At 37.0% G+C, this 12,349-nt stretch overlaps 1 protein-coding gene across 3 annotated transcripts in view; it reads right to left on the bottom strand.

The window, feature by feature from the left end:
• The window catches only part of LOC128557772 (uncharacterized), a 55,655-nt gene extending 44,087 nt beyond the window's left edge, over positions 1 to 11,568 (bottom strand). For all 3 annotated transcript variants that reach the window (XM_053546015.1, XM_053546014.1, XM_053546016.1), the window contains exons 1-4: positions 11,469 to 11,568; positions 10,369 to 10,920; positions 9,819 to 9,938; positions 8,093 to 9,506 (exon numbers count right to left, since the gene is read on the bottom strand). In XM_053546015.1, the coding sequence (XP_053401990.1) occupies positions 9,403 to 9,506; positions 9,819 to 9,938; positions 10,369 to 10,920; positions 11,469 to 11,511 (819 nt within the window). In that variant the 5' untranslated portion in view covers positions 11,512 to 11,568 and the 3' untranslated portion in view covers positions 8,093 to 9,402. The remainder of the gene's footprint in view (positions 1 to 8,092; positions 9,507 to 9,818; positions 9,939 to 10,368; positions 10,921 to 11,468) is intronic.
• Between the last annotated feature and the right edge of the window lie 781 nt (positions 11,569 to 12,349).

A 12,349-nucleotide genomic window follows, 5' to 3' on the forward strand; every position in this document is an offset into this window, starting at 1 on the left:
CTTACACGACTTAGTACGCTTTAAAGATGCTGCTGCACATTTCAATAACTCTTATGAACAGACTCAATAAAACCGTGTCTACAGTTATGTTGCTTCATTTGTTTATCCAAAAAATTCCATTTAGTCACCGTTACCTAGCGATAAATGCATCCGCACTGGGAACGAAGAGTCGGAAATTCGAATTCCTTTTGGAACAGTTCAAATGAGACCTGTTGGTTTACCAGGTGCGCAAACATTAATTCTCACTTGTTGACTGTACGTAAATATTAGGCGTACACTGAAGGTAAGTAATTTACGTTCATTGTGGAAGAATTAATGCCTATCCTTGGTTGGTGAGCTGCCTGCTAGTTCCTGATGACTGGCATAAAAGGTAAATGTGTACAAGGAAAAGGTGTATTATAAGTTACATGCCAAATGGTTATTGCGAAATGCTATTTCTAAATGATAAATGCTAAGTCATTATTGAGGAATAAGAAACAATTATTGCTTTGTGCTTATTATTCAAATAAAGAGCTGAATATAACAGTGGATGAATGTGAATCGCCACGTAACTTTATGAAAACTTGTTTTCTTATCATTCCGTTGTATAAAAATTCGGCCTATGTTCCAAAGACTAGTACAACATTTGCTTCGAACAAGACTATAGACCATTATATGTTCTCCAATAATAGGTTACATTCACAAGTTGAAGAAACACTGATCAATAATTAATAAAATGAAAGAATTTGACGTATTATTTAGCAACAAATATTTACTATCTGTTATTTGGTATGTTGCATTTATTATTAAATATTTTGTATTAATGTATTTGTTCAAATGGAAATTTAATAGAAAAAAAACATGCTATTAAATGACTTCATTTTAAACAGGTAACAGGTAAATATAACATAGACGGCTTCCCTTTTAAATCTTAATATAGCATGACATTACGTATACAATGGGATTTTGTCTGTTACATGTGTTATTTAAAACTACCTAACATGCAACTTTTTATTTGCATTTTTATTAAAATTATAATTATAATGATTTTTTTCAAATTAAGAATTTCCATTTAAAAAGATTTTACATACCTTTTATCATACCAAGAATAATTAATAAATGTATATTGACTGGTATCATTGTTAAATCAATCACAGTCACTCTTATAAAATCTGTCTTAAGAAAGAAATTTTTTTTTGCATATCGATCGTTCTATTTAATTTGTTTGCCTTGAGCAAACTGTTTCTGTCTCAAAGGTGGCAGTATATAAGAATGTAATAAATATGTCAAAAATGATCTCTATCATAGATACTGCCATAGAAAGGTTGAAAATTTATATTTCACGAAGTTTTACAACATGTGTAGCTTTAAGAACCACTTTGATAGATGGAACATTATAATAGAGGAATCAATAAACAAACAGAGTCAAACTATTGATTTAAATTTAATTTTGGTGTCAAATGAAATTATAATAATGTGTTTTGTTGACAAATTCCAAAAACAAACTAGAGACTGTTTTTCGAGAAAAAGCGTGTGTCCCACTACTTTACATGCAGACATTGATCAATGCAAATTATGTGTAATAACTCAAGAAAAAAATTATCGAACCATAACATTTCAGCGACATACACAACTAGACTTGGCAATGATCACTACTTGGGAGTATGGTGGAATTCCAACCGATGGTTTAGTAGTAGCAAAGGCATTGGAGAATTTTACAAATCAGTCTGTTTGTTGTGGGTTTAACGCCGTTTTTCAACAGTATTTCAGTAACGGCGAGTAGTTAACCTAACCAGTGTTCCTGGATTGTGTACCATTAACAAAGCTGTTCTCCGCAAGTAGCTGACAACTTTCCCACCTGAATCAAAGGTGAAGGACTAATGATTTCAGACACGATGTAGTTTATCAAATCGTTACGGAGTACATAAGCCCCGCCCGAGGATCAAGGGTCATAACTCCGCTGAAAATCATTAAACCGGAACATGCGGATGAATTGCACTGATGAGGTTTGGTGAAATTTAGTCAAATGGTATATATCAAGTAGTGTAAACACTGTCAAATACGACGAATCAATGACCATGAATGAAATTCACTGAATCGGAATACATTTTATAAAAGTACCCAACAAAAATTATTCAAAGACAAACAATCAAAGAAGACAAGTATTCAGTTACAGCAAAAAGCACCAAAAAGACAATCCAGAACGGTTTCAGAAAAAAACCCCAAGAAGAATAAGAATACTCACGATTCGAGAACGCAACCTTTCACAAGAAAAACAACAACCAAAAAAAGCTTCAATTATAGGAAAACTACGGTGGTATGTTTAGGACATGCAATTATTTTTTTAGGATTAAATTATCTTTTTTTTAAGATTAAATTATCTCGTGCTCACGACATCTTATCTTGAGCGATCAACATCTTATCTCGTGCGCACGACATCTTATCTCGAGCGATCAACATATTATCTCGTGCGCACAACATCTTATCTTGAGCGATCAACATCTTATCTCGAGCGATCAACATATTATCTCGAGCGATCAACATCTTATCTTGAGCGATCAACATATTATCTTGAGCGATCAACATCTTATCTCGAGCGATCAACATCTTATTTCGTGCGCACGACATCTTATCTTGAGCGATCACCATCTTATCTCGAGCGATCAACATATTATCTTGAGCGCACGACATCTTATTTACATGTATATATATTAAGGCCCTTTGTGTGTGCATTTAGGTCATCAGTAAAACATACGGACAAGTTGTTAATTAGGGTCCCGCCTATTCGGCTGTTATTTAAACTTCCCACAAGTACATGTACAAGTTTATCACATCAATTGGGAAAACAATGCATATAATTGGTCATCCTATCTTCAAAATCAAATGAACATAAACAATAATGAATACTGCATGTTAGAACAGCAACAAATTTCAGTTCGACTGATAAATTCGCGCAGAAAAGTTGCATGTATGAATTAAGGGAAAACAAGGAAAATCGTTTAAATTATGGGCCAAGTATGGAAGCCCTGGAAGGACAATTGATTTCCGTACTTCCCACTTCTGACTTCTAACTTTTGCACTTCTCACTTCCAACTTCTTGACTTCCTACTTCTAACTTCCGCACTTCTGACTTCTAACTTCCACACTTCTGACTTCCAACTTCCTGACTTTCGACTTCTGATTTCAAACTTCCACACTTCTTACTTCCGACTTCTTGACTTCTTACTTCCTTCTTCTAACTTCCGCACTTCTAACTTCCAGACTTTCGACTTCTGATTTCCAACTTCCACACATCTTACTTCCGACTTTTTGACTTCTTACTTCCCTCTTCTAACTTCCGCACTTCTGATTTCTAACTTCCGCACTTCTTACTTCTAACTTCCTGCCTTTCGACTTCTGATTTCCAACTTCCACACTTCTTACTTCCGACTTCTTGACTTCTTACTTCCTTCTTCTAACTTCCGCACTTCTAATTTCCAGACTTCCGACTTCTGATTTCCAACTTCCACACATCTTACTTCCGACTTTTTGACTTCTTACTTCCCTCTTCTAACTTCCGCACTTCTGATTTCTAACTTCCGCACTTCTGACTTCTAACTTCCTGCCTTTCGACTTCTGATTTCCAACTTCCACACTTCTTACTTCCGACTTCTTGACTTCTTACTTCCTTCTAACTTCCGCACTTCTAATTTCCAGACTTTCGACTTCTGATTTCCAACTTCCACACTTCTTACTTCCGACTTTTTGACTTCTTACTTCCCTCTTCTAACTATCGCATTTCTGACTTCTAACTTCCACACTTCTGATTTCTAACTTCCTGACTTCCAACTTCCGCACTTCTGACTGCCAAATTTCCTTTTTTGGAAGTCGGAAGTAAGAAGTGTGGAAGTTGGAAGTCGGAAGTATGAAGTCAGGAAGCTGGAAGTCAGAAGAGCGGAAGTTAGAAGTCAAAAGTGCGAAAGTTAGAAGAAGGAATTAAGAAGTCAAAAGTCAGAAGTAAGAAGTGTGGAAGTTGGAAATCAGAAGTCGAAAGTCGGGAAGTTGGAAGTCAGAAGTGCGGAAGTTAGAAGTCAGAAGTGTGGAAGTTAGAAGTAGGAAGTAGGAAGTCAAGAAGTTGGAAGTGAGAAGTGCAAAAGTTAGAAGTCAGAAGTGGGAAGTACGGGAATCAATTGTCCCTCCAGGGCTTCCATAGCGAAGCCTACATACTATTTTTTTTGTCAATGACTTAAATTTATTTCTTTGCATCATCACTGATTTTTTGCTGCCTTTTTTATCAGTTTCCGTATTTAAATGTCTAACCTTGCAAACATGTGAAACGGTTTTAAGTATAATCTAAATAAAAACAAAAATGGTGGCAGCCGTATGTTTTTACTAATGATCTGAATTCACACAAAGGTCCTTAATAGATATTGACAAGATAACCGAGAAAAGATGTTGATCGCTCGAGATAATATGTTGATCGCTCAAGATAATATGTTGATCGCTCGAGAAAAGATGTTGATCGCTCAAGATAAGCTGTCGTGCGCACGAAATAAGATGTTGATCGCTCAAGATAATATGTTGATCGCTCGAGATAAGATGTTGATAACTCGAGATAACATGTTGATCGCTCGAGATAGTATGTTGATCGCTCGAGATAAGATGTTGATCGCTCAAGATACGATGTCGTGCGCACGAAATAAGATGTTGATCGCTCAAGATAATATGTTGATCGCTCAAGATAAGATGTCGTGCGCACGAGATAAGATGTTGATCGCTCAAGATAAGATGTTGATCGCTCAAGATAATATGTTGATCGCTCGAGATAAGATATTGATCGCTCAAGATAAGATGTCGTGCGCACGAAATAGGATGTTGACCGGTCAAGATAATATGTTGATCGCTCGAGATAAGATGTCGATCGCTCAAGATAATATGTTGATCGCTCAAGATAATATGTTGATCGCTCGAGATAAGATGTTGATCGCTCAAGATAAGTTGTCGTGCGCACGAGATAAGATGTTGATCGCTCAAGATAAGATGTCGTGCGCACGAAATAAGATGTTGATCGCTCAAGATAAGATGTTGATCGCTCAAGATAATATGTTGATCGCTCGAGATAATATGTTGATCGCTCGAGATAAGATGTTGATCGCTCAAGATAAGATGTTGATCACTCAAGATAATTTAATCCTAAAAAAATAATTGCATGTCCTAAACATTCCACCATAGAAAACCCACGTTCTGAGAATATAGCCTCCCACAAAAGAAAGACCCACAGTAGCTTCAGTTTTAAGAATACCTACGTTCCGAGACCAAGGCCTCCCACAACAAAACCAAACAGAATTTTCAATTATAGGAATACTCTCGTTCCCACCATGCAGCCTCAAGCAACAAAACCCCACAGCAGTTATGTTGTAGGAATACTTACGTTCCGAGACCATTTAGGCCTCCCACAGCAAAACCCAACTACATTTTCAATTATAGGAATACCTTCGTTCCAAGAACGCAGCCTTCTTCAACAAAACCCCAGAGCACCTTCAATCATTGGAATACACGTTCCGACAATGCAGCCCCGAACAACAAAACCCCACAGCAGCTTCAGTTGTAGGAATACCTATGTTCCTAGACTACGGCCTCCCACAAAAAAAGAACTAACAGCATTTTCAATTATAGGAATACCCTCGTTCCGAGAATGCAGCCTTCCGAAAACAAAATCAAACATCAGCTTCAATTATAAGAATACCCAGGTCTCCTACAACAATACTTAATAGCAGCTTCAATCCCCAGAACGCAGCTAATAACAAAACCCATGGCAGCCTCAATTATTGGAATACCCACGTTTCGAGAGCGAAGCCTCCCCCAACTAACTTAACAGCAGCTTCAAATATAGGAATACACACGTTCCCCAGAACGCAGCCTCCCGCAACAAAACCCAACAGCAGCTTCAATCATTTGCATACCCACGTTCCATGAAGTCAGCCTCCCAAACCAAAAGCTGCATCAGCTGCAATTATTGGGATACCCATATCCAGAGAACGCAGCCTCTAACAGAACAAAATCAAATCTAACAGCAGCTTCAATTATAGAAATACCCGCGTTCTGAGAACGCAGCCTCCAACAACAAACCCCCACAGCAGCTTCATTTACTCGAATACCCACGTTCACTAAAACGCAGCCTCCAAACAAAGTACAGCAGAATCTTCAATTATTGGAATAACCATATTCAGGGAACGCAGTCTGACTACAAAACCTTGCAGCAGCTTAATTCAATTGTAGGAATATCTGCGTTCTGAGAACGCAGCCTTCAACAGAACAAAATCAAACCGAACAGCAGCTTCATTTATAGGAATACCCGCGTTCTGAGAACGCAGCCTCCAACAACAAAATCCAACAGCAGATTCATTTACTGGAATAGCCACGTTCCCCAGAACGCAGCCTCCAAACAAAGTACAGCAGTATCTTCAATTGTAGGAATACCCGCGTTCTGATAACGGAGCCTCCGGCAATAAAACCTTGCAGCAGCTTCAATTGTGGGAATACCCACGTTCCCCAGAACGCAGCCTCCCAAACAAAGTTTGCAGCTTCAATTACTGGAATACCAACGTTCTGAGAACGTTGCCTACGACATAAAAAAACATCACAGCACCTCAATTATAGCAATACCTACGTTTACCAGAACGCTTCCTCCCACAAAAAAACTCAACATCAGCTCCAATTATAGGAAGACCCACGTTTCGTGAACGCAACTTTCCACAATAAAACCCGCCAGCAATTTCAATTATTGGAAGACCCACGTTTCGTGAACGCAACTTTCCACAATAAAACCCACCAGTAGCTTCAATTATTGGAAGACCCACGTTTCGTGAACGCAACTTTCCACAATAAAACCCACCAGCAGCTTTAATTATTGGAAGACCCACGTTTCGTGAATGCAACTTTCCACAATAAAACCCAACATCAGCTTCAATTATGGGAAAACCCACGTTTCATGAACGCAACTTCCCATAATAAAAACCACCAGCAGCTTCAATTATAGAAATGTATACGATACGAGAACTCAGCCGCTGGCAATAAAACTCAACAGCAGCTTTAATTATCGGCATATCTACGTTCCGAAAACGGAACTACCCACAACAAACCTCTCAGGTAATTCCATTATTGGAATATCCAGGTTTCGAGAACGCAGCCTCCCGCAGTAAAAACCAGCTACACACACCCACGTTCCGAGAACGCAACCCCACACAACAAAGCTAAACGACAGCTTCAGTTCGAAACTTACCTTATACGTGCATTGATTCATTCAAGAAGTTCAAGCAACATTTAAGTAAGCACACACCTGTTTGTTTGCATGTTGCCTTCGAACTTCTGTTCCCTCTTCTATCCATCGACTATCTTAAGCATCAACAAGAGCACCAACGTTCCATTTTTTATGCTCGCCGAGGGGGTGGCATATAGTAATTAGTTTGTTCGTTCGTTCGTCCTAGAATTACGTCCGGTCTAAAACTTGGTCATCCATCAAAACATTATACGATTCTTAGCACAAATGTTCCCCTTAATGAGCCAATGCGTATAGGACCCATAGCTCAATGGCCAAGGTCACACTTGGAGGTCAAAGGTAAGCAGGGCTTTTTTCCTGTCCTATCTGTAACTCAACCGTCTATCAAAGGTTTTTAATATTACTTGGCAAATAATGTTTTCCATGATCAGACAATTTGCCATGCACAAAACCCAAAACCATGGTAAAGAGGTTAAGGTCGCCAATGTTGTTTTGCTTCCTGTCCGGTCTATAACACTGTCATCGTTGAAGCGATTTTAATATCACACTGGCCATAGCTTTTTGTAAAGATTCCATCAAATTACTTAGAAATAGTTGTTGCTTGACAGTGTCATTATTACGATTTAATGCAAAGCTGCTCAGAGGTCGCTTTGTACAATATTTTACCATTTTTGATGGAAATTCTACAAAAACGACAGTCCCTCGTCAAACTGTACATAAGTGTTTACATAAATGACAAAGAGAATTGCACTGAACAAGTGTATGTGGCTGGAAGAATACACATGTGGGCTCCTGTCTCACTGGTTTTTTCGTTCAAACGTGAATAAATATGGGAAAACACATTAAAAAACTTACCGTAATGTAGTCAGCCGGCCATATTTATCCACCGCTTCTGCGACGAATTCTCAACCGTTGCGGTATTGGAACCACCGCTTCTGCGAATATTACTCCGCATAAATGTATCCCATAATGATCAGTAGTGTTTTTTTTGTCTATATATCTGTCATCTTTAAACGAATTCTAATATTACACTACACGTAAGTATCTCATAATGTCATGATGTGTAATGTGCACCCAAACTCATAGCCTAAGAGGTCATAGGTCATTTTTGTATTTCCTGTCTGGCTCATAAATCTGTCATCCATCAAGGGATTTTATTATTACTTGACAAAAACGTTCCCATAACCAGAGGACGTGCCGCGTGCAACACCAAGATCCTTAACTCAAAGGTCAAGGTCAAACCCTGAGGTCAAAGTTTAATAGTTCTTTTTTCCAATGCGGTCCGTAACTCAGCTTTCCATCAAGGGATTCTAATATTTTTTGCACAAATACTTCCCAGAATGAAACAACGTGTCATGTACAACACCCAGACAACATAGCTCTAAAATCAAGCTCACATCCAGAATACAAGGTTCCCTGTCTGGACTATAACTTAATAAGATATAAAAATTTGATAAAAACTCAGATTTTACACATCAATTAAACTTTCCGTTTAAATGAAGCTGTAGAGGGGCCAACTACTACTCCAATAAGTAGTTTCTTGTTTCGATAAGTACTATAATACTAGAGCTATCTTCTCAATGCTACTTATAGTCTCAATTTCCATTATCAACATCTTCACTCCCTCTTTTTCTGCTTTTTGCCACTTTCATCTTCCAAGTGATACCAAGAATACTACGACCAGATCGCAATTCGAAGGTGTATATTCCTACCTAACTTCTAATGCCATGTATCCATGTTTTACACAGTCCTGTGGGAATGATCAATGACCTCGACGCATTATTTGTGTTATTCACATCTGTCTCTGAAACGACATCTTCCATTGTCTTGTTACTTAAATACATTTTGTCACGTTTGCTTACGGTTGCATACTTTAGATACCATAGTAATATTAAGACATATTTTATACATCACTATTTAATACGTGTATATAAATGATGGAAGGCCGTATTTTATTAACCAAGTCAAAATCTTTTTGTACTACAGTAAACGGGGTTGTATAACTTATACAATTTAGTCTCTAAATAACATAAAAGCTATATGGAAATATTTTCCCTTCCTATCAAGCGGAAATATCTCAGACTTCTTTTACACATGTTAAACGTCTACAAGGTGGGCTACTAGAATGTTTGTATTTTCAGTTCCTTTCTCATAAAATGCTTGTGTCACAATCTCAGCATGTAAAACAAAAACACAACGATCCATTCTTGGTTGGGTACTAGACTATGATACCCATTTTTCTCACTGGTCATTTCTCTGTCACGGAAATCTGAAAACAATTGACATGTGTAAAGTATAGTTACAACACAGTTTTCAACCATTCTTATGAAAATGAAACACCATTATTCCATTGTAAAGTTTATAAGTAGTTATTCGTAATTTGTCTTATCCCATATTATTATTTTCTTACTATTGATCAGTCAATGACGCCGAAAACGTTTTAAAAGTCGTAGCATCAGAACTCTAGGATATTACCAAACATATATTATTTTGACCAGAAACAAGTAGCAACTTGGCAAAATGTTTTAGTATTATCTCAAACAATCATATCAAATGTATTTAAGATTAGATACGAGCTTACAAGGACAAGCTTCACGACAATACTGTGGATCTTCTGCAGGTGTTCTGGAACAGATGTGTGTACAGCTCTTGCATTCGTCCCCAGTCCAGTACATGTCTGTGTAACAGTTCAACCGCGAATCTGTAAGAAGTAAAGAAGCACATATAAAGTAAGAATCATTACATTAAAAATATGACAGTATCTTGTCAGTATATTTTGTATGTGTAAAGAGAATTTAAAGCTATCAATGAAAAAATAAAGAACAAAATAAAGTTTTCTCCAGGAATGACGGAAGTGCATAGCAAAGTAAATGACAAGATGGAACATTTTTAAATGGGCTTGAAATGAATATAAATTTAACATTTTTGATTAATGCAAGTTTTGAAATCAGAATTTTAATAACGATTTGTCGATGAGAAGCGACAGAATATAAAATGGCTCAGTTTCCATGTAAGCGAGTAGAACTCTTCTGAGACAAGTAATAATATGAAATGGAAAAAGATTAAATTTGTTCTGTAGTTCGGCATATTGAAGAGAAAGACAATTAATCGCATTGCAAAAGGTATTATACCTTTACAAGATAGAGCAAGAAATGAATCCACATCAGCATCAATATTGTCGTTAAGTTGTATAATGTGGTGTTTATCTGTAGCCAAATTTTTCCAAAATTTAGAAGGTTGACTCGTTCCATAAAATACAATAAATGTCTTTCTTTTCTTCAGTTTCTCAATCGCTTTCTCTTCGTCATCTATCTTTGACTTGTCATTTACCACAAAGAACAATTCTTCTGCTTTTATTTCAGCTTCCTTTGGATATTCTGATATGGCGTCCTCAAGAGTTTTATAAGAAATGATGTGATGTTCAGTATTTCCAAGAGGAACCCGTGCAAGAGTTTCAGTCCATTCATTGTCCAATTTTGTTTTGTTTTTTATACCGTTTATTATAGTTTTTAACGTGTTGTCAATCGTGTATACACGAATTGTACTGCCATCGGGTGCGTTGTGCATAATTCGCAGTATGAAATTTCTTTGTATATCAAATGTGTCATTGTCACTGCTGACATCCCAGAAGATATTACCATTGAAAGGTGTGCATATTTGCTGACAATCATGAAGTGGTAACCCTGAAATTAATTAAATTGATTTTTAGTTACTTTCAAAATATCCTATACACTATAAGCAATTTGTGGCTGTGACATTGAAGCCCGGCTGAACTCAGGGTTCCATTTTGCAGACGATTTCATGAAACGTTGTCATGCAAGAAAATGATAATACAAGTTATATACGGGCATATATTTTGAAAATTACTTTAAGATCATGAAACAAAACGTTAATCATATTAGGCATATAATTGTTTAAATAGTATATTGCCACACATGAATGGCTTTATTCTCCCTTCAATTTTATTACATGTTCCATGCAACATACGAATATGCAATTTATCACAGGTAAATATATCGTTGTCGGTTTCCCTTCAAAATATAATATTAGTATTACATTACGTACATGTTAAAAATAATATACAGTATAGATCGATATGTTACTTCTGATTAGTGTCATTTATTTAACTCTCAGTAACATACAACTTGCTGTGTTTTATATTAAGCGATTACATTTGACTTATTAAACCACGAAATGTGATTATTTTCTATATGTAAAAAGTTACATATACCTCGTATAATTCCCAGCCATATAACAAATCTAAATGCCGCCATTATTGATAATACGATTTCACTGTCTTATCTTAAAGAAATGCCAAATTTGGTTATTTCGGTATATTTCTCATGTATAAAAATATAAGTTTACTGATTGGTTAACCGTTTCTGTGCGTTCGCCCGTAGATTTTACTAATTACTACTACTTATATTGTGATCTTTTCTGATTAAGTTACATTATTAAAACTGACACAGCTCCGAGTGTTTCCCTTTTTATGTTACATTGCTGTGGCATGTTCGTGTTCGTTTGTACTGCTAGGCACTTTGCCATACTTGGTCTAGTATGTTTTGGTGTTGATTAAGTTCGTATAAATTCTCTCTACTATATATTCTATATATTCATTTTTGTTGCATTTAACGTCGCACCGACACATGATAGGTCATATGGCGATTTTCCAGCTTTGATGGTGGAGGAAGACCACAGGTGCTCCTCCGTGCACTATTTCATCACAAGCAGGCACCTGGGTAGAACCACCGACCGTCCGTAAGCCAGCTGAATGGCTTCCTGACATGAAAAATTCAACGCCCCGAGTGAAGCTCGAACCCTAATCGATGAGGGGCAAGCGACCTTAACGCGAACTTGTATCCTCACGTATGGGAAAGTCAACTGTTCTAAATTTAATTATGTCTCTTAATGCAAACTATCTCTATATATTCAATGTATCCTCGAGATCCAGAGAGAGAAAATATAGCTTCTCTGGTCTCAATAAGACTAAACTGTCACTACTGATTTGTGAGACATGAAAACAGAGATTTGAATACTTATATGCAAATGTTGAAGCTACTACGAATGTGTAGTACAATGCGGGCTCGTATATAAAGCAGCATCGAAACTAAA

This window comes from Mercenaria mercenaria, chromosome 6, assembly GCF_021730395.1.
Source record: "Mercenaria mercenaria strain notata chromosome 6, MADL_Memer_1, whole genome shotgun sequence".
In the NCBI taxonomy this organism is placed as follows: Eukaryota; Metazoa; Mollusca; class Bivalvia; order Venerida; family Veneridae; genus Mercenaria; species Mercenaria mercenaria.